This window comes from Pseudonaja textilis, chromosome 4 (assembly GCF_049901715.1).
Source record: "Pseudonaja textilis isolate UNSWEBS1 chromosome 4, rPseTex1.2, whole genome shotgun sequence".
In the NCBI taxonomy this organism is placed as follows: Eukaryota; Metazoa; Chordata; class Lepidosauria; order Squamata; family Elapidae; genus Pseudonaja; species Pseudonaja textilis.
Genome location: NC_141993.1, coordinates 23,876,316 through 23,904,267, shown reverse-complemented (window position 1 = coordinate 23,904,267; position 27,952 = coordinate 23,876,316). Strand labels below are relative to the sequence as shown.

Genomic DNA, 27,952 nt, shown 5'->3' with positions numbered 1-27,952 from the left:
ATGTGGCTGTTGCTGGCAATGGCATGCTTAATCCAGCAGTCCACAAATTCAGAAGAATCTTTCAAAAGAAGACATTTGAATCCCGAAGGATTCATGACAATTGTAAGTTGTTTCATATTCAAACAAATAATTCTTCTTCTTCTTCTTCTTCTTCTTCTTCTTCTTCTTCTTCTTCTTCTTCTTCTTCTTCTTCTTCTTCTTCTTCTTCTTCTTCTTCTTCTTCTTCTTCTTCTTCTTCTTCTTCTTCTTCTTCTTCTCCTCCTCCTCCTCCTCCTCCTCCTCCTCCTCCTCCTCCTCCTCTTCTTCAGATGAAATTCTAGCAAGCAGTAACCAAAATATCTTTGGACTGGCCCTTTGGCATATTGGCAACTTTGGTATAAGAATAATTCTACATTGGTGCAGCTGCCTCTTCCTGCAGAACTGTGTACAACCGCAGCTTCCAGGTGTACCCAAAGGCTATTTTAGGTAGGGGCATCCCAGCAGATTAACTCCACAGTTATGAAGATATATCTTTCAAAAGTCAGTGATTTCTTTGCCAGGTAGGGCATATGAGCCAAAGCTCAGTCAAAGTTGACTGGCTATGATTTATAATTTCACCTCAACCAATGTTAAAATGTATATAAAAATCATAGCTAGCCATCATTAAGGAGAAGCAGTCTTAAGATGTAACTAATTTTACGTGTTCCATCAGGATTAGTTTTTCCAGAACTGTTAACTCACTAAATCTGAAAATGAAGCCACAAAATTATATGAAGGGTCCTTGGTACTCTCTGAGTTTGGTTCTTGGTTGTCAGGGGATAATTTTGTGTGTTTTGACTTATTAAATATATTTTTATTGGTCAATGTCCCAAATAAACTTCTGTGTGTCTGGCAAAGATATGCACCTTATATGTTGAGCAAGAATTTATTATTTCATTTGCAGGCTGAAATTATCCAATATTGGGGATATCCCAGTGAAGAATATCAAATTCTGACTGATGATGGTTATTTCCTTCAGATAAACAGAATTCCTCATGGAAAATACTGTCCCCAGAATGAAGGTAGATCTTCAATGTGAGATTTCCACATTTGAATTGCTTACATACTTCATATATAGGCATACACACGGTCATGAAAATCTTGCTCTGCCTTCCAGAGAGGAAAGTAGAAAGCTCCTGTTTTTAGCTTTGACTGGAAAAGAGCTTCTGCTGGGTTTTTGTTTGAGACATAGCTACTCAGCTAGCATGTAGTATTTCCTTTTGACAAAAATCATGTAGCTGTTAGTGGTATATTATGATAGTTCATTCAAGGATTCCTTTGAATTTGTGGAACCAAGAAATGATCGGTTCCTCTTTAGGGTGTGTTATGCTGAATTGGACTGGATTATGCAGGTGGAACATATATAGCTGGATTCAGGAGGTAGTTAAGGTTTCTCTGAGGGGGACAGTTAAATACCACTTGCCTTGAAAGAGGTTTAGTGGTTTCTCTTTGAAAGAAACCATTCTTTAATCTTCAGAACTTTCACTTCATCTCCAATCTTAGTCTAGTTGCCAATTTTAGAAAATCTGTTAAAATAGTAATAGGGTGTCCGTTGCAGAAGATCTTAGGGGAAGTAAATTATTTTCATTTACTGTACATTGGATTGCCTTTGAGCACAGCCTTTGAGCACAGCACACCAGTTGGAAGTTGCAACTGTTACACAGTGTGGTACCCTGACTGCTACTTATGGTATGGTTTTTTTATATTGAATCTAATGTGCACTATTAAGTATGGGAAATAAGAGGCTGAACCAGGGCTTAGTGCAACAAGGTTTATTTACAAGGACTGAACGTGCTTGCTCAGCCTGGAACTGGCTCGCAGCGAACAGTGAAAGGGCTGGACCCAGCAGCCTGCTTTTATAGCAGGCTGCTGGGGAAACCCAGCCAATGAGAAGGGGCAGCTGCCCCTGCAGCGTGAACGGACCTGGGTGGGAACTTCTTCAAGGTCCAGGGACATAACACCCCTTCCCCCCAGATGCGAACACGCATAGTCCTTGAGGTATACGGGAGGTTTGTGCTGACGTCCAGAGCGGCGCAACTCTGGTGTGCTGTTTGGTGGATCAGAGTCCGTCGGTGATTGTTGGCTTGATGATGAGTCCCGAGTACCACCCTCAGTCGGAGCAGGTCCGGGGCTAGAAGGGCTGGACGCTGGGAGTGTCCTCACGCCGTCTGGCTCGGATGGGTTGGACGCTAGGTCGCCGCAGTCAGCATTTGGATTCTCTGGTCCGGCTGAAGGTGTTAGCAGGTCATCGGGGTAGATGTTGCTGTGTGGTAGTTGCAGCGGACTCTCACCGGTCTGTGCCCACGAGTCGCGGCTGATGAGGGTGCCCTGGCGTCTCCGAAGCTGGTCCAGATGTCGTCTCCAGACCCGGCCATCTTCCAGCTTAACCCGGTATGATCTGGGTCCTGTGATGGCTACGATTTCTCCCGGGATCCACAATGGGTCGCCAGCGAAGTTTCTCGTGAACACGGGTTCCTGCAAGACAAAATGCCTACTCCCCGATGTGGAAGCGAGAGGAGAGTCAGGGCAGTAATGTGGGTGAAGCCTGTCCAATACAGTTCGCAGGCGTCTGCCCATCAGAAGCTCGGCCGGGGACTTGTTGGTTACCGTGCAAGGGGTTGAATGCTGGCTTAACAGGAAACAGGATAGTTTGTGGTGCCAGTCATCCTTGTTGAATCTGGCCAGGGCTTCTTTAGTGGTCCTAACAGCTCTCTCTGCCAGCCCGTTACTGGCAGGATGAAAGGGGGCCGTGAAGATGTGACGAATGCCCAGGTTGGCCGTAAAACGACTGAATTCGGTTGACGCGGGTGGGGACCATTGTCGGAAACAATGGAGTCTGGTAGACCGTGCGTAACGAACAGGCGAGTCAATGCCTTGATGACTGCTTGTGAAGTGGTCGTGGATAGTTGTGCCACATCAATCCACTTTGAGTAAGAGTCTACGACCACGAGGAACATTTTGCCATGCAATGGGCCCGCAAGATCGATGTGAATCCTGGACCAGGGTGCGTTGGCACTTTCCCACTTGGTGGGGGTGGCAATTGGAGGGGATGGACGGGAAACCTGGCAGGGATGGCAGGAGCTTACCCATTTGTTGATGTCCTCGTCGAGGCCGGGCCACCAAATGTAGCTTCGCACCAACGCCTTCATTCTGACGATGCCCGGGTGGCCCTCGTGCAACGCCTCCAGCACTCGGGTACGCAGAGATGTTGGGATGACCACTCGAGTGCCCCACAGCAGGCAGCCCTGTAAGCTCGACAGTTCCTGTAAGCGGGTCTTAAATGGAGTGAATTTAGCTTCAATGTCACTGCCTGGCCACCCCCTCCTCACCCAGTCCAGTACCTGGGCGATCGTTTTGTCCGCTTTGGATTTATTGGCAATATCAAGGGCAGTGATTGGGAGGTCCAGTTGGGTGACTTCAAAAATGGCGTTGACCGGGGCAGGGTCTTCAGCTGGGGCAGGCAGGGGGCAGCGGCTGAGGGCGTCTGCGTGGGACAATGTTTTACCTGGGTGGTGCACGAGTCTATACGAGTATGCTGCTAGGAAAAGGGTCCATCTGGTCATTCTGGGGGACAGAATTTGAGGGGTCTGCTTGTCACCTGCTAGTAACCCTAAGAGCGGTTTGTGGTCCGTGACTAGCTCGAAAAAGTGGCCAAAGAGAAATTCGTGAAATTTCTTCACCGCTGCAACAGCTGCCAAGGCTTCTTTATCGATCTGACTGTAATTGCGCTCTGTTGCAGAGAGCGTCCTGGAAAAAAAGCGATAGGGGCCTCGGAGCCGTTGGGGAGCCTGTGGCTTAAGACTGCCCCAATTCCGAAGGAGATGCGTCTGCTGCCAGTACTAATGGAAGGTTGGGGTCAAACTGGATAAGCACTGCCTCTGATGTGAGTAGCGACTTGACTGTGCGGAAAGCGGAGTCTTCTTTGTGTCCCCAATGCCAAACTGTTTTTTTATTCAGAAGTCTGTGGAGGGTTCTGCCACAGAGGCTTTATGGGGCAGGAACGAGCGTAAAAGTTCAAGAGCCCCAAAAAGGCCTGCAGTTCCGCTTTGGAGGTTGGAGTGGGTGCCTCGTGTATTGCCTTAACCTTGGACTCCAGGGGGTGAATGCCTGAGGCGTCAATTTTATAACCCAGAAAGTCCACCTGTCTAGTGGCAATGGCACATTTTTCTTTTTTTAACTTGAGGCCATGCTGCCTGAACCTCTCTAGGACTGCTCGAACTCTCTGGAAGAGTTGGGGTCTGTTCCTGGCCGAGACTAAGATGTCATCGAAGTAGGGTACTACTCCAGGAAGGCCCTGTAAAATCCGCTCCATGAGGGATTGAAAAATGCCTGGGGCAACACTTACGCCAAACTGGAGACGCTTGCACGGAAGGCACCCTGTGGGTGACAATGGTCTGAAGTTCTGCGTTTGGTCATCAACAGGGAACTGTTGATATGCTTGAGACATGTCCAATTTGGCAAAGATAGTGCCAGGTTCAAAAGTATGTAATAAATGCTGAATGACGGGTACTGGATAAGTGCTAACTTGCAAGAATTTATTGATTGTGGTCTTGTAGTCTGAGCAAATTCTCAGGCTACCATCTTTTTGAGGGTGTGACGATGGGCGTCTCCCATTTGGCGAAGTCTGTAGGCTCCAGGATCCCTTGTTTTAGTAATTTATCTAATTCAAGGTCTAATTTAGGCCGAATGGCGAATGGAACTCTGCGAGGTTTTAACCGAATTGGGACTGCCTGGGGATCGACTGAAAATGAGATAGGGGTGCCGTTATAACACCCTAACTCATCACTGAATACGTCTGAGTAATCAGCAAACAGGGAGTCCGTGTCAGAGGTTGAGGTAGCATGGACTCCTGTTAGCCCTAAACCGAGTGGGGAAACCAATCAAGTCCCAAAAGTGTAGGGAGGTTGCCGCTCACTACCACTAGAGGTAGGTGGCCCTTAAAGGTTTTAAAATTAACAAAAAACTTGCCTCTGCCGATTACAGGAATGGTCTTCCCCTGGTAGTCCTTTAGGCTAAGCTGGCACTTCTGGAGTCGGTTTCTTGATAGGCTGGGTTGAAGCTCCTTGAGGGTGTTCCAGGAAATAATGGAGAGCGCTGACCCGTGTCAACCTCCCTGTTGCAAGGTTTACCTTCTAATAAGACGGAAAGAGAGATTTTACTAATAGAATAGCAAGTGTGATTAGCGCAGAGGTGTGTGCGACAGTTTAATACTTGCCTTTGGGGCCCGGCATGTGCGAATGAAGATGCCCTTTGTGCTACGTTGTGTGAGGCTTGGCATACTCTTGCAATGTGCCCCTTCTTATGGCAGTTGTTGCAAGTGGCTCCTTTGAATTTGCATGTGGTCCTCAGGTGAGGTCCACCACAGGAAAGGCACAGGGTGATGTGCTTGGATGGCCCGGTGTTATCTTGTCTGGTTCCTGCCTGCGGGCGCCTGGCGTTTGTGAGGCGGTGAATGTCGGCCTCGTCACTTGGGTCTTCCTCGTTGACCACCTCTTCTGAGTGGACGGGAACTGCCGTTTGCTTGGTGACAGGACCTTGGATCTCGGTGGCTGAATGAGATGCCAGCTCCTCTGCCAGGGCTTCCTCGATGGCTTGAGCGAGGTTAAGGTCTTTTTTGGCGAGCAGCCGTCTTTGTAGGAGCAGGTCCTTGACCCCGCAGACCAGCTGGTCTAGGAGCATGTCATCAAGATAGCTGCCAAACCCACAATGGAGTGCTGCAGTCCTGAGAGCAGCCATGTACTGATTGATGCTCTCTTTGTCCCCCTGCTTCCTCATTCTGAAGGTGAAGCATCTGGCAATCTGTGAAGGTCTAGGAGAATAGTGGTTAGTAAGGATTTCTAACAGTTCTGTCCAGGGGACATTCTTTAACTCACGTGGAGCCACAAGAGCTGTGGCTGTATCGAAGACGATGGCTCCACAGTAGGTCAGGAAATATGCTTTCTTCGGTGTTCCCCTGCATCAGCCAATCCAATGGCGTCGATGTAATGATTAAACTGATTCTTGTATGATTCCCACTTCTCCTCATCCGGCTTGAACGCTGGGAAGGCTGGATTGGAGTTCATGTTGTGGGTCTACTGGTTAACCTGTTGGGGAAAATGCTCTCTCTCTGGGTAGCAGTAGAGGTTTAGTGCCTGTGCTAGGCAAGTGCTCTCTCTCTCTGGGGTAGCAGTAGAGGTTTAGTGCCTGTGCTAGGCAAGTGACTTCAGCTCTGGGGAAATTTCGCAATTCCCTTCTCTCTCTCTGGGGATCAGAAGGTGTTTAGACTGCACAGTCGTTGGCAGCGTCTTTTGAAATTCGCGCCTGTGTGGGCGTTAGCGATTTCGTAATACAACGCTGTGTTGTATTTGAATGTGCTTCAGCTGACAGCTGTTTGAATTTCGCGCCTAAACGGCACAGCGGCTGCGGCTCGCAGTTACACTTCCTCTGTAGCTTATGCTAACAAGCGGCTACAGGCGCTTCTCACTTTCACTAGCTTGTTTGCTGATCGCTTTCTCTCTGGGTTGCGATCAGCGTTTGCCTCTATTTTGGCTGATCGCTCTCTCTCTGGGCTGCGGATCAGCGTTTTAGTGATTCAGCGTTCGTTCTCATTTCGGGCTGATCGCTCTCTCTGGGTTGCGGTCAGCGTTTGCCCTTATTTTGGCTGATCGCTCTCTCTCTGGGCTGCGGATCAGCGTTTTAGTGATTCAGCGTTGCAGCTTGCCTCTGGTAGCCATCCCATCCTCGTCGCCAGTATTAAGTATGGGAAATAAGAGGCTGAACCAGGGCTTAGTGCAACAAGGTTTATTTACAAGGACTGAACGTGCTTTCTCAGCCTGGAACTGGCTCGCAGCGAACAGCCAAAGGGCTGGACCCAGCAGCCTGCTTTTATAGCAGGCTGCTGGGGAAACCCAGCCAATGAGAAGGGGCAGCTGCCCCTGCAGCGTGAACGGACCTGGGTAGGAACTTCTTCAAGGTCCAGGGACATAACATGCACGGTCAAATGTTATATTTTGCCATTTGAATCCAGATCGCTACACAATGTTGTACTTATAAATAACATACAATAAATCATGTATTCTTGGATTCTTTTGCAGGAATTGTTTTATTGGTACATGGTTTTCCATCGGAAGGGAGATCTTGGATTGAAAACATTCCTAGCAACAGCCTGGGATTTTTCCTAGCAGATGCTGGCTATGATGTCTGGATAATAAATAATAGAGGGACCACTTGGTCTAGAAGACACCAAGAGTTTTCAATTGATCAGCAAGAATTCTGGGAATTCAGGTAAATTTCAAGGAGAGTCGAATTTTAGTAATAATTTGTTTCTGGAACTATACACTTTGATATGGCTCAAGGGCTAAACAATAAATAAAGAGAGAGAGAGGTAAATTCCAAGAAGAATTGATAGTGAAATTATTATTAGGAAATATTAGGAAAATCGTTTTAGGGTGAATGTAAATGAAGAATAAATATTTGCATATTGTATCTTATTTTCTTTAACCACAATATATTTCCATTCTTATTCTCTTAATTTAAAAGGTTTGGGTTTTTTGGAAAAAAGAACAGAATGTAGGGAGAAAAAAAATAAGTCAATTTCAATTTGTTTAAGAGATCATGGGTGAATTTTTGAATATCACATCACATTTTGTTAGATTAAGATTAGACTAAATTAAATACAATGTCACTGAACAGTGTGGAATGGGGAAAAGGGTTGAACAGAGGAACATTTATTTTTTAATAAGGGGGTCAGATGTGTGGTGATTCTCACATTGTGAATCTTTGAACTATAAGCGACAGGTTCTCATGAGGAAATTTTAAGCTAGTGGACTAAAAGGGAAACTTGAAATGTAATCACCCTAGTGCTCTTTTGTCTTCTTTTCACCTTATTGGGTCACACCAGGATGTTCCTTTTGTGAATATATTCAAAGATACACTATCTAGTCACTTGATTCCAGGGGTGTTTGTGAAGGAGAGATCCCATTCTTCTATGCGGTGGGGTGCCACAGGATTCAATGCATTCTCCTGTCTTTTTTAGCTTCTGCATAAGGCCACTGACTGACTCAACTGTCACCATGGGGTGAGGTATCATCAATATGCTTATGATACCCAATTATATGTCTCTACCCCATTGAAAATTAAGCAATGCCATGAACTGTAAGGATATGAATGGGAAAAGGCTTCAGCTGAACCATGGCAAAACTGAGTGGCTCTGGAATTGGGGGCCCAATGGTTCTAGGTCTATGCCATCATTGGCATTGGATGGGATTGCACTTTTCTACAGTGACCCATTGCATTATCTAGGGGTCATCTTACACTCATGTTTCCTTCTGCTCACCACTCCTGCTCAATGAGCAGATGACAGTCATACTTAAGAAGGTGTTTGCTCAGCTATAATTTGTGCATCCTGCATACACTCACTCATGATTTCATCCCCTCCAGATATGACTACTGCATTGTGCTCTACATAGGTCTGTTCTTGAAGAATACCCAGAGACTTCAGCTGGTTTTGGATGCTGCAGCATGAGCCAATATGTGTACTCCTAGGACAGAACACATGAGCTTCTGCTCTGCAAGCTGCATTGGTTGCCAGTTTGCTTGCAAGTCCAATTCAAGGTCCCAGTTTAACCTTCTAAGCCCCTCATGGCATGGGACTGTCTTGTTTGAGATACTGACTCTCCTTTGTTATATCAGCCTGTCTCATCAGTTCCACCAGAGAAGACATGCTATGGGTACCATCAGCTAGTGATTAGTAGATGTGCCTTCTCTGCCATGACGACCACATTACTGAAAATGTTTTCCATGAAATTAGATTAGCTGCATCCCTTTTGACATTTCAGATCTCCCTCAAGATCTGCTTATGTTATCAGAGCTCCCAGGGAACTAGATACATACTTTGATGTCTCTATTCTTATCCTTCCTCTGTCCATGGTGTTCTATATTAACATACTCCAAAAGCTGAAATCTGATTGGTCCACACGGACCGCATCCCGATTGGTCTATTGAACGGCAGTGACTGGCTTCCTAAGAATCAACTGCGATTGGCCAAGCCGATCGCGGGAGATTCAAAGTCCTGTCATTGGCCGACAAGCCACGAGCAATCCCTATATGAAGGGCTGCTGCGGCTCCAAGATCTTGTACAGGTCTTAACATAAAATAAAGAGCTTGAAGTGCACTGGTCTCGCATCTCTTTTGTACCCGATCTAACACATGGTTTGCATTTTTGTTTTTATAATATTTTTTAAATGTGTATTTTATAGTTTTATATATTTAATATCTGTTATTTATTTCAATGTTGTATGCCATCTAAAGTTGCTTATGACAATATGGATGGCTACACTGATTTCATTTAAAAAATAAAAACAGAATATTATCCCCAGGGTCCAGTTTTACATTCCTGTGATTTTCAATTTTTAGAATGCCCCATCATCACTATCACCAACACCAGAGCAAATCTACTTTGAAATATTATTTGTTAAAATGGGGAAAACTGAAGCCTCTATGGAGTAATTGTACTTTCAAGTTGGTGAGCCCATGATTAGTGAGCTGTGATCAGGGGCTTTGACACTAATGTCCACAGATAGCAGCATAGGGAATAAACTTACAGATGTATTTTGTGTTACAGCTTTCATGAAATGGCAATTTATGATATACCAGCTGCAATAAACTTCATCCTACAGAAAACAGGACAAGATTCTTTATACTATATTGGCCATTCACAAGGAGCATCATTAGGTATTATCAATGAAGAATATACTTTTGGGATCATGTTATAATAAAACTGTTTTTTTCTCTCTCTACCAACCAAGGATCCAGGGTTCCCTCTTCAACTGTGATGAGCAAAAGCAAGAAAACAACTATGTACTTTTGTTTGTTTTCATTCACATTAACTTACAATATCCAATCTGGGTCGGCCATGGGAAACAAAGATTTACTGGGACACATATGTATTTGCCTTCACATCAGTCTATATCACAACACATTCTCCATCTGCATCTCTGTTATGAAATGTTATCAACACTTATCTTAGTTAAGGACCATTGACCATTAAGGCCTCTATGAGGATGGCTGTCAAGAATTTATAAACGCCATTTGAGCCAATGCAGAGTAGGCCTTCATTTCATACCTAATGGAGGAAAGCACTTAACTGAAGTTGAGATTTGCCTCTTTTTCTCCACATAACTTATTCTAAAACTTTTCTATGGCTTTGGCTTTTCTCACATTCTGCTTCCTAGTTCACTCCTATTTTTAATTCTTCTGCTATGTGTCCCTAGATGTGGTAGCTTTTCACACAATGGTGATAAATTTGGAAACCAGTTCCAAAATACTTTTCTGATAGTAAATAGTATTCTTCTCAAAGTAAAAAAGAATTTTCCCCCTAGATGAAAAAGAAGGGAGTGTCATCATATTGCTCTCCAAATTTATCTTTAGACTTCATATTTGTGACATCCTTGGTGCTCTCTGAACTTGGTGGTTTTCTTGTAGATTTTTCTTCACCAGACAAGGGAATGTCATCAGTGCAATCTACTACTGAGACTTCTGATTTGAAATCTGAATACCATCAGAATTCTTTCTTGCTAGTATAACCAGCATCTCATAAATCTTGCTGAGTTGTGATCTGAGAGAATTATTCTCAGAATTAACTATTTCCAGTCTGGATAACTATTGGAAAACCTTCTGACATTAATTCTAACATACCATTACTCTTACTAGGGAAGAAACTTGCCTTGGATCCTTAATGTCACACCCCTTGATACACCATTGATAACCAAACATTTCACCAACACTGCATTCTAATATAGGAATCAAATTGGTCTTCATCAGGACAAATCTACTGCCTAGATTAGTTTACCACACAGTCGTTCAGTTGACAGAACAACTAGTTCACTTCAATCATTGCCGACTGCCACAGTGTTCTGTCCTCAGCTTCCTTCAAAAGCATAAAACACAATCTTAGTTCCAGCAAAACCTCTTTTATTTCCACAGCTGTGAATTACATTCATTCACAGCCTGCAAGGCTTCACAAACAGTTTTTCAGGGGAATGTTTACAAACACCCACCTTATCATATGAGAACTAATTGCCAAATGCGGGGCAAGGCCACACTTGAGGCAGAGTCAAACAGAAATTTTCAAAGCTTGAATCAACCAGACAAACTAATTGCTTCCTGCAAAAGCTCACATACCATCTGCACCTCATTTATATCCTATGGTAGTGGCTAATCATCTCCAAGGTATGGCCTTACTCCTAAGTCGACCCTGCTTTCTCAATTGTTCTTCTCTTCTGGTAGTCCTGAACATGTGCAAGCTGGGACCCAGTTCCAAAACCTCCCCCACCTCACTGTTGTCTGAGTCTGAAGACCACTGCTGACTGCCAGCCTGCCCTGGCCTTATCTCTGCCTCTGATGCAGAGCCCTCGTCCGAGCCTTTCTCAGTCTCCAAGACTAACCCAGGTTCCTCCCAACCTCCTCACTACTGTCCGACTTTGCTGCCAGATCCATCAATGGGTGGCAGGCCACAACATACAACTCCTTGGTAACTTCCAGGGTAGCTTGGTAGCTTCCCTGGTTCCTGCACTGTTATGTCCTGAGGACTCAAGGAGTTCTCACTCAGGTCCACTCACTTTGTGTGGGCGATATTCCCCCATTCCCATTGGTTGGTTCTCCCCAGCAGCCAGCTATAAAAGCAGGCTGCGGGGTCCAACCGGTTGCTGATTGCTGCGAGCCAGTTCCAGGCTTGGCAAGCACGGTCAGCCCTTTATTTGTAAAATAAAGTACTGTTGCACTCATGCTCTGGTTCAGCCTCTCATTGCTCAAACTTAACACTGGCGACGAGGATGGGATGGCTACCAGATGCACCTTGCAACCGCTGAGTCACTAGCCACCGATCCGCAGCCCAGAGAGAGCGATCGGCTGGCGATAAGGGAAACGCTGATCCGCAGCCAGAGAGAGCGGTCAGCCAACAAAACGAGCGATCAAAAAGAGCAAACGCTGATCCGCAGCCAGAGAAAGCGGTCTGGTTCAAAAAGTTAGAAGCGTCTGTAGCCGCTTGTTAGCCCCGCTTACGGGGAAAGTGAAGCGCTGCGAGCCGCAGCCGCTCTGCATTTGGCGCGAAATTCAACGGGTGTCATTTGAATTTCGAGCCAGTAGGAATCACAGCACAGCGCTGTAGAGAGTCACTAACGCCCACTTTTTTGGCGCAAATCAAGACACCTCCAACGGCTAGCAGCCAACGTGGTAACCAGAGAGAGAAAGAGAGGGTAGCAAAAAAACCTCTCCAGAGCTGATATCACTAGTAACTCACGAGCGCTCATAGTCCCAGAGAGATTTTTTCCCAGGTAGCCCAGCCGTTCCAGCACCATGAGTTCCAACCCAGTATTCCCGGCGTTTAAACCAGACGAAGAGAAGTGGGAATCGTATAAGAACCGTTTCAATCATTACATCGATGCGGTCGGCCTGTCGGATGCGGGAGAGCATCGGAAAAATCCTATTTCCTAATCTACTGCGGAGCCACCGTTACGATACCGCCGCAGCACTCGTAGCGCCGAGAGAATTGAAAAACGCGTTCCGTGGTCCGAGTTGCTTGAGATCCTCACTAACCACTACGCTCCCAGGCCTTCACAAATCGCCAGGAGGTTCACGTTCCGTATGAGGAAGCAATCAAGTAAGGAGACCATCAATCAATATATGGCCGCCCTCAGAACAGCAGCCCTGCACTGCGGGTTTGGAACATACCTGGAGGACATGCTCCTCGATCAATTAGTTTGTGGGGTCAAGGATCTCAACCTACAGAGGCGCCTGCTAGCAAAAAGACCTCAACCTCGCGCAGCGGTCGAGGAGGCCCTAGCAGCCGAGCTAGCAACGAACTCAGCCACCGAAATTCAGGGCCCAAGTGCCAAGCTAGCATCGTTCCCAGTCCATTCCGAAGAGGTGGAAGCGGAGGAAACCCACAACGATGAGAACGACGTCCACCGCCTCACCAATGACAGACGGTCGCAGGTAGGGGCCAAACAAGAATACACCGGTCCACCCAAGCACATCACATTGTGCCTAGCCTGTGGGGATCACATCAAAGGGCCACCTGCAAGTTTAAAGGAGCCGTTTGCAACAACTGCCATAAGAGGGGGCACATTGCGAGAGTCTGCCAAGCCCCCAAAGCGCTGCACACAGACCCCGTCCTCGCACTCGGGACCACAGAGGCAAGTATTAAACTGTCGCACGCACCGCCTTGCCAGACGTACTTGCCACACTGTTAGTAAAATTTATCTCTCCGTTTCCCTAGAAGGTAAACCGTGCCACATGGAGGTTGACACAGGGTCAGCGCTCTCAATAATCTCGTGGAACACCCTCGAGAGACTCCACCCCAGCCTATCTACTACCCGGCTTCAGAGATGCCAGTTCGGTCTGAAGGACTACCAGGGGAAGGCCATTCCCATGATCGGCAGAGGCAAGTTCTTTGTCAGTTTTAGAGCTTTTAAAGGCCACCTACCTCTAGTGGTAGTTAACGGCAATCTACCCACCTTATTGGGGCTCGATTGGTTTCCCCACCTCGGCCTAGGGTTAACAGGAGTCCATGCTGTCTCAACCTTAGACACTGACTCCTTATTCGCTGACTACGCAGATGTGTTCAGCGAGGAGCTGGGGTGTTATAATGGAACCCCATCTCGTTCACCGTTGACCCCCAGGCAGTCCCAATCAGATTAAAACCACGTAGAGTTCCATTTGCTATTCGACCAAAACTAGACGCTGAATTGGATAAACTACTAAAACAAGGGGTCATTGAGCCAACAGATTTCGCCAAGTGGGAGACGCCCATTGTCACACCCTCAAAAAGATGGTAGCCTGAGAATTTGCTCGGACTACAAGACAACAATCAATAAATATTTACAAGTTAGCGCCTACCCTGTGCCCGTCATTCAGCACTTATTGCACACATTCGAACCGGGCAGTATTTTTGCTAAATTGGACATGTCTCAAGCATATCAGCAGTTCCCTGTTGATAACCAAACAGCGGAACTTCAGACCATCGTCACTCACAGGGGTGCCTTCCGATGCAAGCGTCTCCAATTTGGCGTAAGTGTTGCCCCGGGTATTTTTCAGTCCCTCATGGAGCGGATTTTACAGGGCCTCCCTGGTGTAGTACCCTACTTCGACGACATCTTGGTCTCGGCCAGGGACAGACCCCAACTCTTCCAGAGAGTGCGAGCAGTGTTAGAGAGGTTCAGACAGCATGGCCTCAAGTTAAAAAAAGAAAAATGCGCCATTGCCACTAGACAGGTGGACTTTCTGGGTTATAAAATTGACGCCTCTGGCATTCACCCCCTGGAGTCCAAGGTTAGGGCGATCCACGAAGCTCCCACACCGACCTCCAAAACGGAGCTACAAGCTTTCTTGGGGCTGCTAAACTTTTATGCATCCTTCTTGCCCCATAAAGCCTCAGTAGCCGAACCCCTACACAGATTACTAGACAAAAAGTCACCGTGGCACTGGGGGCACAAAGAAGACCAGGCGTTTAACGCCGTCAAATCACTACTTACGTCAGAGGCAGTGCTCATCCAATTTGACCCCAACCTTCCTTTAGTACTGGCAGCAGACGCATCCCCTTTTGGAATTGGGGCGGTCCTTAGTCACCGACTCGCCAATGGCGCCGAGGCCCCCATCGCCTTTTTCTCCAGGACGCTCTCGACCACGGAGCGAAATTACAGCCAAATAGACAAGGAAGCCCTAGCAGCTGTTGCAGCCGTGAAAAAGTTTCACGAATTCCTTTTTGGCCACTTTTTCGAACTGGTCACCAACCATAAACCCCTCCTGGGCCTACTGGCCGGCGACAAACAGACACCTCAAGTCCTCTCCCCTAGGATGACAAGGTGGACACTTTTCCTAGCGGCCTACTCATACAAACTTATTCACCGCCCGGGCAAAACTCTATCCCACGCTGACGCTCTCAGTCGCTGCCCCTTACCCGCTCCGGCTGAAGACCCAGCTCCTGTCAATGCCATTTTCGAAATCACCCAGTTGGACCTGCCCATCACCGCCCTTGACATCGCCGCTAAAACCAAGGCAGACCAAACGCTCGCCCAGGTGCTCGACTGGGTGAGGAGGGGTGGCCGGGAGGCAACGTTGATAACAAATTCGCACCCTTTAAGACTCGCATGCAGGAGCTGTCCAGTTTGCAGGGTTGTCTACTGTGGGGCACTCGAGTGGTCATTCCGACCTCGCTGCACCCGAGTCCTGGAGGCGTTGCACGAGGGACACCCGGCATTGTGAGAATGAAGGCATTAGCACGCAGCTACGTGTGGTGGCCGGGTCTAGACGAGGACATTGTCAATTGGGTAAGTTCCTGCAGCATTTGCCAGGAATCCCGTCCTGCTCCCCCATCGCCACCCCTACCAGATGGGAGAGCGCCAGCGCCCTTGGTCTAGAATCCATATCGATCTGGCCGGCCCGTGCATGGAAAGATGTTCCTAGTGGTCGTGGACGCTTATTCCAAATGGATAGACGTGGCACAGCTATCCACGACCACCACACTAGCAATCACCAACGTGTTAACGCGCCTGTTCATTACACATGGACTACCCGACTCCTTGGTCTCTCCGATAATGGCCCACAGTTCGCATCAGTAGAATTCAGCCGTTTTGCAGCCAACCTAGGCATTCGCCACATTTTCACAGCCCCATTTCACCCTGCGAGTAATGGGTTGGCTGAAAGGGCCGTCAGGACCACCAAAGAGGCCCTCGCTAGGTTTGGCAGAGATGACTGGCACCACAAACTCTCATGGTTCCTGATGAGCCAGCACTCAACCCCCTGTGCAGTCACCAATAAGTCCCCAGCGGAACTTCTGATGGGCCGGCGCCTGAGGACTGTATTAGATAGACCGCACCCACAATACTGCCCTGACTCTCCCCTCGCTTCCACTTTGGGGGTTAGACATTTTATGTTACAGGAGCCGATATTCGCAAGGAATTTCGCTGGGGACCCACTTTGGATTCCGGGCGAGGTCATCGCCATCACCGGGCCGAGATCGTATAGAGTCAGGCTGGAGGATGGTCGCGTCTGGAGGAGACACATAGACCAACTCAGAAGGCGCCTCAGCAACCTTGCAAACAAGAATCCAGAGTCTCCAGTCGAAGGGGAACCGTCTCATCCGCCGCCCAGCCACATCGCACCCAGCGACCAGTCTGCGCCAGCGGTCGTTCCGGTCAGCCCAAACTCGGACAACAGCACCCAGAGAGTTGACCAGCCTGATCCAACCCACGAGAGCTCGACCCCAGTAACCAACCCGGTGGTTTCCAAGGATGCCCAGTCCACAGAGAGTATTGGTGACACTATGCCGGCTCAACCGTCACAGACTGATACCGAACAGACAGACAATGTTCCCGAGTTGCGCCGCTCCGGGCGCCAACACAACCCCCCCCGTCTACCTCAAGGACTATGCATGTTCGCATCTGGGGGGAAGGGGTGTTATGTCCTGAGGACTCAAGGAGTTCTCACTCAGGTCCACTCACTTTGTGTGGGCGATATTCCCCCATTCCCATTGGTTGGTTCTCCCCAGCAGCCAGCTATAAAAGCAGGCTGCGGGGTCCAACCGGTTGCTGATTGCTGCGAGCCAGTTCCAGGCTTGGCAAGCACGGTCAGCCCTTTATTTGTAAAATAAAGTACTGTTGCACTCATGCTCTGGTTCAGCCTCTCATTGCTCAAACTTAACATGCACTCTCTGTCCTTTTCTTACTAGGTGCTTTACTAGATTATTGGATTTCAGTGCTTATGGCTAAATATAACAGTAGATGGACAGGTAACAGGAAAAGTGTTAATATATGGTATTTTTATGTTCATTGTTTGTAAATGTGCTTAGGTTATAAGAGCTCTTGTATGGAGTTAATTGATGGGGCTTTTCTGACAAATATAGGGCATATACAAGAGTTCTTCATCCAGCTGTTTAAAAGTTCATATTCTAAGTATTTCTCTCCCTTATCAGGGATGCTCAGGTGGAGGCAATGTTTTAATTTAACATCCCGCCTTTATCATTTTTACAAATAACTCACAATGGAGAACATATCCAATACACTTTCCTTATTCTATTTTCCACACAGCAACAACCCTCCGAGGTGGGTTGTTCTGAGAGAAAGTAACTGGCCCAAGGTCACCCAGACAAATTTTAAGGCTAAAGTGGGATTTGAACTCACTTTCTACCCTGTTTGCTTTATTCATCAGACCAAACTGGCTTTCTTTAACTGGCATTAAATTAAGTTGGGAGTGAGGGAGCTATAAATAGAGAAATTCTTTAAGATTTAAAATTGGAAGGGCTGCAAAGGTTGCATTTACTTGGAACTGAGGAACAATTTTTTCTCCTTTTCATAAAAAAATGTTCCCTATATCAGGATTAGGTTTTTCGCTCATGCGCTGCATGATCATAGGGACATTCAAAGCAGGATACCAAGAAGGAAGGCGATATGTAAATTTTCACCATTCCTCATCAATTATCTCATTCATACTAATTTAACCATCTCTTTATTCCAATCTGGGAATGTGAAGAAGTCAATATTTTATAATTTATTTATTAGGGGAGGGGGGAGAATTTCTCAAAAGGAGGGGTAAGCAGAAGTTAAAGTTATAGCATTCACGTATCCTAATTTTCTCCTGCTTCTTTTCATTTTGCAGGTTTCATTACTTTTGGGGTCCTTCCCTACCTCTCTGACAGAGTGAAGCTGTATATAGCCCTGAACCCACCCTACACCCTGGAAGATACTGCTGGGTTGCTTGGTAGACTTGCAAAAATTCCACGTGAACTGAGAGAAGTAGGTTTTTATTGATTTAGTTCCTTTACCTGTATTCTGCCATCTCTAGCTTTAAGTGACTAGCCTAACATGATTTTAACGCCCCCAACTCTGTATGTCAGTCTTATTGTTAATAAACAATTGTGAATATTAATGGTAACTAGACAACCTGGGACAACCTGTATTGGGTCCTGGTCAAGGCTGACTAGCAGGGCAGAAGCAGAAAGGGACTGGCGAAGAGTGTGAGGGAGTCAACCTAAGCAGCTTGTGAACTCTCCAGTGACTTACTCCCTGAAAGCTATCCAAGAAAGAAGCCGCAAGGCCAAACCCCCAGCTGGGTTCTCACAGTTAACCATGGTCACGTGATCCTCACTGATTTTCCCTCTGCAAGAATCTTTGGCTTTCCCATTGATTTGTGGGAAGATGTCAGGGAATGTTGTAAATGAGGATCATGTGTCATCATTTCAGACCTACTTCTTTCCCAAAACAGAGAAACAGAGTGATCACAAGCAGTCAAAAAGAAGTGAGAGCAGGATCGATATCCAACTTCCTGTAAGCTTTGCCATTAACTTTCATTTTGAAAAACTGATGGTGAGCATCAGAAACCAACCTTCCTCCCTCCCTCTTTATCTTCCATCCTTTCTTAGTTTCCTCCCTCCATTCGTTTCCCCTCCCCTCTCCTCCCCTCCCCTTCCCAACAGACAGGTAAGTGGTTGCTACTAGGTGAAGGTGGAAGAAAGGGATTTGAAAATGAGGATCACATAACAGCATTTAAGCAGCTGCAGCCCTGAAGCCTATACAGCCGGGGTCTACAAACTTGACAGCTTTAAGACTTGTGGACTACAACCAGGGGTGGAATTCAACTGGCATTACTACCGATTCGGTGATTACATTTTGCGTGAGTGTACAAGTAACCCTAGGATGTGCTGCCCAGACAGCTGAAAAGTGATGAATGCAGGTGCGCAGTGTTCAAAAAGCCTCTTTTTCAGGGGTGGGATTCTGCCAATTCACACCTATTTGCTAGAACCGGTTGTTAATATTCTAAGCAGTTCAGAGAATCCGTTATTAGAAGAAATCTCCTTTTATTTTTTTCCACTTTACTGGCCTAATCCTGTAAGGAAGGCAGGAAGGAAACATTCTGGTGTTGCTTACAGAAACTGCCTCTCCGTTGAGCCTTATTACATTCTTGGCAGGACTAGACTTCCTGTCTCAGGAACTTCTCTGGAGGTTTTTTTTCCCCTGCTTTGCTGGTACTTTGCTTATGTGGAGTGACCACTCAAAGTTACAATGGCACTGAAAAAAGTGACTTATGACCCTTTTTCACACTTATGACTGTTGCAGCATCCCCACAGTCATGAGAGGCCAGGTGAGGAGATGTGTGCCTCGATGTGAGTGATATTGAGTTGGCCACACCCAGCCAGTCACATGACCACCAAACCACACGCACCCAGTTACATGACCACCAAGCCACACCCACCAATAAGCCATGCCTACAGAACCGGTTGTTAAAAAATTTGAATCCCACCTCTGCTTTTTTTCCCTGCTTTTTCAACCTCCGCTGTGTTGCACAAAGCAGGAAATAAAGGACAGGTACCAGATGGGTGGGCCAACAGAAGCAGACACAGAACCGGTTCAGGGTCTGCTGCTCTTCAGAGTAGAATCCAGTCTCTATAGACTGGTTCTATAGAGCCGGGCAGAACCGGTAACATCCCACCCCTGACTACAACTCCCAGAATTCTTCCTCCAGTCATGTCAGCTCGGGAATCCTGGGACCTGAAGTCCACAAATCTTAAACTTGCCAAGCTGCTATACAGCTTTCTCAAATATGATTCCCTTGGGAATAATAGGGACTTCATTTGATAATTTAGTCCAACTGAGGTATGTTTGTTGTCAATGTTTTGCTCTGTTAAAGGTTGCAGAAACAGTAGTTTTAATAGTGTGTAACTAAAATATAGCCATTTTTATTTTACAGCTAGTATTGGGCACTAAAGAACTTTGCCTTCTTAGTGAGAGACTAAAAACCATGTTGGCCTATGCATGCAGCTATCCAGTAATTGACAAGCTTTGTGTCCTGTTCAGTTCCTTTACAGGAGAAAATGTTAAAAACCTAAACGCTGTAAGTAAATTCTATTTTTATTTAGACTTTCTACAAAGGAAGTAAGTGTTAACCAAATGAGATCAGGAAACCAATGTCCCACTGGAAGACTAGGATATAGTTTAACAACAGTATATCTCAACGCTTGCTAGCTTGACAGACTCCCAGAAATCAAGGTTGAAAAACACTGCTGTAGCAGAATCTTTAGCAGAAGGTCCACCTGTGTTTTTCCTTCCCCTCTCCAGGGAGTCCAAGAAGCTTGGGGGAATCTTTCTGAGTCAATTTTCATGCATCCATATTTTTTTCTGCACTTGCTGTTTTTCTAACCACTTCTGGCTGCTTTCTTAACTTCATCATCATCATGGCTCCCTACAAGAGAGGAAGAAGTACCAAAAAAAACCCCACAATGAGTAAAATATATACTTACAGCAACATCCCCTCACATATTGTATGGTTTTTTTTAAAAAAAAAAACCTAGTCATTAATAATCTAGGACATTTTCAACTTCTATTTTAAAGATATCTTTTCTCCATCCAGTCTTTGTTTAACAACCATGATTGGGACCAGCAACTTGGCTGTTATTTAACCGTTGCTAAGTGACATCACAACTGCATTTACATTCTTACTTCAACTTTCCTTTGCTTTCCAAACTTCTTAAAGTCACTTTTTTTATCCCTGGCAAAACTGCAAATGAAGCAATTTCTAAACAAGAACTATGCGTATTTAGATTTTCTCAGTGTAATGACTAGAGCACGTAATCTTGAAACTCTTCCTTTCAGGCAATCAATTTTCTTAGAACATTAACTGTCAAGGCCAAGCCCAGTGATAACAAAGCAAAATCCTATCCAGTACAATATTTTATTTGTTTATGCCTAATAGACAGAATCTTGCCAAACTAAAATTATATATTTTCTATCTACTAGGTATATCCTGAGATACTCTACTTTGTAGCTGCCCTTAATTCCTTTAGTCCTGCCCCATCCAGCTTGGGACTGTTCAGCCTCTTAATCTGGGTCTCTCTGTGTATTCTGATTCCCCTCCCTTGGGATTCATACAAGCCTTTTATTAATTTATCTATTTATTTATTTATGAAGAATGAATTAGATAACAAATATAATTAGAACATGATTATGATTACATGAAATGGGTACGAATAAAAGGAGACATTAGGACTGGTAGGCATGTTGGTGCACTTGGACTTCCTTTCCATCCCATTGAGTCCCACAGCCTCCACCTCCTCTCCTGTCACTTACATTTTTGCTAAATCTCCTTCTGGAATCAAGCACTATGGAGTTTTGGAGCCCCGGAGTTCATACTGGGGAAAGAGAGTCTGTCCCTAGACCTCCCTGTGTGTGTTCCTGTCTTGGAAGCAGGCAGAGTGTAGGGAGTGGCTGCAATGAATGGCGGCTTCAGAAGGAGATTTACAAAAAGGCTATCCCCTAAAATTCGCATATGGTTGGAAAAAATGACAAAGAAACATATAGATTTAAAGCTAGAGATTTTTTAATTGGGAATCTTACCTGATACATACAAAAAAAATTGAAATATTTGATTGTAAATGTATTAACAGCGGCTAGGATTGTATTTGCTAAAAATTGGAAGAGTGAGAAAATACATTTGAAATTAGAGAACAAGAAGATAAACAATTCTATGAAGTTTGGGACCTTTTCTATCAATGGCTAGATGATAAAATATAATAATGGAATATTTAGAACCTTTGGAAATAATGAATACATATTTCTTTTTTTTCTTTGATACTATCTTTATAAAATTCTATTAAGATAGACTTGGTATGACTTATTTGCTATAAAATAAATTAAGTAAACTATAGTTATCTCATTAAAGTATGAACTAATAAAATTATAGTCAAATGATTGTTTAATAATATCAGGCTATATAATTGTTGATTGATAATATGAGCTATTATGTAATATAACTACAATGGAGACTATGAAATGGATGCACAAAAAAAAGTGGTAAACCAACCGACACACTGTCTGTAAACTCATGAAGGAAAGGATGATGTTTTTATGTTTTATGAGTTTTTGTTTGTTGTTAAAATTAATAAAATTGTTTTCAAGGGGAAAAAAAAAGGCTACCCAGTAAATAAGGATGGGGAAGAAGGGGTGGGACCCAGCACTTGGCTCAAGAGGCAAGTCTCTTGGTGACCCAGTGAGGCAAGAAATCAGCCCAAGGCCTTCTAGATCCTGTCAGAGTGGAAACGGGAGGGAAGAAAAATATGCAGGAAGGATGTTGCAGCATCTCTCTATTTGCTTGCCTGATTTTTGTTCACATAACCATAGTTCATTGCAGTGGTCATAAGTCCCCTCATTCAACTCCATTGCAATCCTGAAAAATCCAAATAATAATGGTCTTGGTCTATCATAATAAAATTGTCTTTCTGGGCGATTTACTCAGCTCCAAAAGCTTTAGACAATATACATTCAGTTCCCGGCCCCTCATAGTGTTTCTTTCCTTAAATAATCCTGTGATAGTTTCATCTAAAAGTTAGCAATTGGCCTAAAGCTAACCACTGAACTTCCTGTCTGATGCTGAACCTGATCTCTGCTGTAACCAGAGCCTACAGTCAGGGGTGACCGCAAGAAGCTAAGGGAGCTGAGATGCATACAATTATACAACTCAAGTCCTATCCCTTTGTAATCACCTACAACATAATGTACTTTACAAAACCAACACACCAGCAACACTGCTACCCTTCAAAAAGACCTTGACTATGTGACAGAATGGTCAAAGAAGTGGCAACTTCAAATCTGAACCAAAAAATGCTCATCAGAAAATACAAGCTGGATGGACACAACCTTGTAGACAACACTCACTCTGTCAAGGACCTTGGATTACTCATCTGTAATGATCTAAGTGTCAGAGCCCCCTGTAACAATATTGCCAAAAAGGCATTAAGAGTTGTTAACCTAATGCTGCATAACTTTTTCTCTGATAATATTGTGCTGCCAACTAGAGCGTATAAAACATTTGCTAGACCAATTCTTGAATACAGATCATCTGTCTGGAACCCACACTGCATATCAGACATTAATACAATTGTGAGAATCCAGAGATATTTCACAAGAAGAGTCCTTCACTCTTTTCTTTGCAACAGAATACCTCATACCACCAGACTTGAAATTTTGGGCATAGAAAACTTAGAACTACACTGCCTTTGCTCTGACCTAAGCATACTACACTAATTTATCTGCTACAATTTTCTACCTGTCAATGACAACTTCAGCTTCAATCATAATACATGAGCACAAAATAGATACAAACTTACGCGCTAAAATTGACTGCAGAGTTGGCAATGCCTGGAATGTACTACCTGATTCTGTGGTTTCTTCCCCAAACCCCCAAAACTTTATCCTTAGATTGTCTACTGTTGACATCACCCAATTCCTAAGTGGTCTGTAAGGGGCGTGCATAAGCGTACCAATGTGCCTACCATCCCTGTCCTAATGCCTCCCTTTTATTTGTACCTATTTCATGTAATCCTAATTATGTTCTAATTATACTTGTTATCTAATACATGCTTGAAAAAATATATAAATAAAATAGATTGATAGATAGATAGTCGCACCCTTCATTATGGCCCACACGGCACCACACTGCTAATGCCCAGCCTGCACTTTGACACAGAATAAATATATCATCATTAACCAATATTTATAGTTGAGCTAAGGATAAGTTGATCTGAATCCGCTTGTCTAGTCCGAAATCTGAATAATTACGTCATGTGTGTTCTTCTACAGACAACATAAGGCAGATCAATTATGTTGTGTTTTCTGTATTGCTAAAATGGATAACCACTTAAATATTTTGCAAACCCTCTCCTGTTTCTATTTTATAACGTGAAACAATAAAAAAAATGTCTTCATATATTTCCTTTGTGTATAAATTTAAATTCTTTTTGTTTTGCAGAGTCGGGTAGATGTATATATTGCAACAAATCCTGATTATTCATCTGTAAAAACCTTGACTCACTGGATTCAGGTAAAATATGAATTTCATTTGTTAGTTACTTTTGAGGCAAATAAAAATTGAGACATTATTTAACTAAGTGGTTGGTATAGGTACAAAAGACACGATAACCAGATTTATTTACTGGATTATGTAATTTTAACACCTTTTCCTGTCTGTCCTTGGAAAACAAAATGTTGTGGTATAGAGTCCCCTTCACCACATTGTGGTGCACTGTACCTTGATCCAGGAACATGGCTATCTAAGTCTCCTTTTCCTTGCAGCTCTTAGACATAACATCAAATATCAAATGATTTGATATTTAATTTTAAAAACAAAATAAAATTGGAGCCAATGCAATGTTTCTACTTCTAATGCATTTCTGGGAAATCCAAATAAGATAATAGAACAACCATTTCATTAATTATGTAAAATTTATATTTACCAACAAAAAAAGGAGACTAGTATAGATCTATTTAGCTTTTGCGACAAACTATTTTTGTGATCAATATAGATTTACATTAATGGTTTGGGCCTGGGAGACAAAACTCTCCTGAGTTATATGCATGTTTTTTGTTTGTTGTTTTTTCTGGTTATTTAAGGACCTGTTTTTATTGCTTTTGATTTCATTATACACTGCCCAGGGCCACAATTGAGAGATAGGTAGCTATATAAATTTGATAAATAAAAATAAATATACTTAAACCTACATCTTGACATTATTACAATATAAATAAATTTTCAAAATCTAGGAGGAAATTATTTCCTAAAACCATTCTTTCATTATACTTAGCCTTGTAGAAGCCTGTTCAGAACCAGTCTAAAGTACCGCTAGTTTTCCAAGAAGTTTTATTTTTTATTTAAGATTAAGATTTCACTCTACATTTTTGGTCAGTTCCTTTTATGAGTTTTGCGGTCTCCCTCTTCTTCACCACCTCTATGGGGTGGCTTAGCACTGAAACCAGCTGGCTAAGGGCGCTTCAGTGGCGAGCACAGATCAAACCTGCGCATGATTGCAGATTTCGGTCTGTCACTGAAAAAGCTCAAACCAGTGTTCAGAAAATCTTGTGTATATATCTGAAGGTCTATCATGTTAATATATTTCAAAACCAATGTTTAAATTTGGAATAATATTTTAATTTCCCTTTAGGTTGTACGTTCTGTGGAATTTAAATACTATGACTATGGTTATAAGAACATGGAAGTATACAACATGGTAAGAAAAAAATATGATGGTGATAGGTATTTGTCATTTTTTTTAACGATTGTTGACTTCCTCTAACTTATCCTACAGCTATGAATACTTCAAAATTAAACAAGCAAAGTTACTTGAGATGTGAATTATACAATATATATGTAACCATGTAGATATTTATATCCTTCCATTTTGTGGGGAAGGCAAGAGGGGTAGCTATCCATCTTTCAGACAATCTCCTGAGTCTTACAGAGGACACTGGTAATGTCCTGATGGAGCTTCAAGTAAGCAGAGTCCCACTTCTCAATTTGACCATACAATTTCTTTAGAAGAAACTGCCTGAAACCCTACATTTAACTAGGATGGTCTTAACGATCATTATGGCCACAGGCAAAGCAGCGTACTGGGGCCCCTACAACAAATATTCACAGGAATAAAAATGTTAATGATCAATTAACATCAATTAACATTAACATATCAATTAACATTTGATTGCAATAATCAATAAAATTAAACATATATTTGCATAGTATATGTATAATATATTTGTATGATCCAAGGTGCATTGAAGGGTTAACATGCACAGATTAGTATTAGGCTCCTATGCTCGCAGGGCCCAGGGGCCATTAGGCCCATGCATTAAGACAGCCCTGCATTTAACCTTCCTTTCTTTATCTCAAAGCAAATTAGATCTTTTTTTCTGTTTCTTCCTGTTTTATTTGAATTCAAAAACTGTAAAAAAAAATTCAAGTGGTAGAGCCTTAGAACAGTAATATCACCATAGAACTGGAGCAGAGCAGCAATCCATGGACAAAAAAATGTGGTGGTAACTCCATTTCCCATCCACCAGGATTCCTGGCTACTTCTCCTTAGCTATGGTACAGAAAGGTAAAATTGAGATAGTTCTCTCCATACTCCAGTCCTGCGGATAGATAGATATTCAGTATTGAGAGCAAAGGATGCATAAAGCTCATAGCAATAGTTCCAGTTGCAACCTTACTATAAAAAAGAAGTAATGGTGCTTTTCTAGCGAAAGACTATATAACCCTGGTTTGAACTGCACACTGCAGTTGGTTGAAGGGTTTAACCTCAAAGGAGGTAGTCTTAGAAAGGGAATGGACAGGTAGAAAGTAAAATATCTGATTAGACCTCATTTGAACTTCAAACCCAAGATCAGTTACTACAGGTAGAATACCTGATGTACAGTAATCTAACAGGTCATCTCAGGTCATGAGACCCACTTTTCAGTGGTGGGATTCAACTTTTATTTTCCACCAGTTCTGTGGGCGTGACTTGGTGCAGGTGCTTGGTGCATGCCTGTATGCTTCATGCACGCAGAGGGTTTGATACTCACCTTCTGCAATCCTACACTCTCCCTGTGTTTTCAACCGCTGACGTGCAGCAATCCGCTGTCTGTGCAAAGCAGCTGAGCTTCAAAACCAAGAAACCAAGATCAGTATAGAGGCGGGGAGGGTGGAAGGGCCCAGCAGTTGATCATCGTAGAAAACCGGCTCGCTCACAGATGATCCTCAGAGCTACCAGTTTGACCGAACTGGTCCAAACTGGCAAAATACCACCACTGAGCCTTTCAGTGGGGAATAGGACAAATAGAGGCTGACAAAAAGACATTCCCTACTATGACATTCCTCCCTTGGAACTTGCTCTCCCAAAGTGAGGATGGTTCCTTTGCTAGTAAAAAGTTTGGACAACTGTTAACATGTATAACCATCAGGGACTGAGGAACAGGGTTGGGTTGCAATGTATTTTTTCTAGGTAATCAACAGTAAAATGCTAACATGATGAATATTGATCCATTGTGGAAAGTTTTCACAATTGCCTTCAGAATTATACTTTTATAATTTATTCTGTTTCTAATATATTTATAGTAAACCATCTAGACTGTTAAGACTAAATAAGTCCTTGATAATCAGTTAATCAATCTCACATACACTCAGAGAAGAAGTAATGATGCCATATTTCCCCAAAGAAGACCTCAGGTCTCTCCTTGTAAATAATTTTCCAGCCTGTTTAAACTTCAGTATCCTCCAAGAGCACCAGACATTTTTCATGGCTCAGTTAATAGCAGCATAACATTTAATGTCTTGATTGACCATCCCTCTCCTACCTGTGTAGTCTTGTGGCTAGATAATGATCCTTTAATTATGGATGTTAGCTTTCCTTAAACCTCTAAAATGAAGGCAGCATCATTTGATTGCAAGACCATAGAAGGAGGAGATGGGAAGCTTTTACTATTAATAGCTATTAGCTATTAAACAAAGCTATCAATGAAATCCTCTTGGTGTTGCTACCTTCCACCTTTTTGGATGCCACTATTTTGCAGTAGGTCATGTACTGGTCATAGCCCTGTTGTGATTGGCATGTAATTCTGACAGATGCCTATACCATGGGTTTAAGTAGTTGTAAACACTCCATGAATCCATTGGACAACTTCTCTGCACACTGGAAGTGAGTCCCAAATCACATTCTTTTTTTTTTCTCCTCTTTTCCTCCACAGACAACACCTCCATTTTATAAAATAGAAGATGTTACTGTGCCAGTAGGTGTGTGGAGTGCAGAAAAAGATGTTATTGTAACCAAAAAGAATATGGAATCATTGCTTGCTCACATCACTCATTTAGTTTTCTATAAGAATATTCCTGACTGGAGCCATTTTGATCCAGTCGTGGGTCTGGATGCTCCACAACGCTTGTATCCTGATGTGCTTGAATTGATGCAGAAGTACAAGGATTAATATCAGGGTTGGAGTTTCTGGGGAAAACAACATCTCAATCACTTACCTGTATCTTGAAAGAATCTAGATTTTTAAACTGAGGTGATTAAAAACCCTATTAGACATATCCTGTGTGTATTTTCCAACATTAAAGTAAATCTTTCAAGTTTTCTATTATTTCTCTAGTTCACTCCTTT

General features: G+C 43.8%; 1 protein-coding gene across 1 annotated transcript; it reads left to right on the top strand.

Annotated features, from left to right (window-relative positions):
* LOC148125775 (lipase member M-like) lies at positions 1-27,777 on the top strand. Its single transcript, XM_087932199.1, has 10 exons — positions 1-102; positions 923-1,040; positions 2,212-2,220; positions 7,092-7,281; positions 9,620-9,729; positions 17,650-17,786; positions 19,738-19,881; positions 23,791-23,862; positions 24,980-25,045; positions 27,540-27,777. The coding sequence occupies exons 1-10, from the start codon at positions 1-3 to the stop codon at positions 27,774-27,776; spliced, it is 1,185 nt and encodes a 394-aa protein (XP_087788325.1). The 3' UTR covers position 27,777.
* Positions 27,778-27,952: the final 175 nt, after the last annotated feature.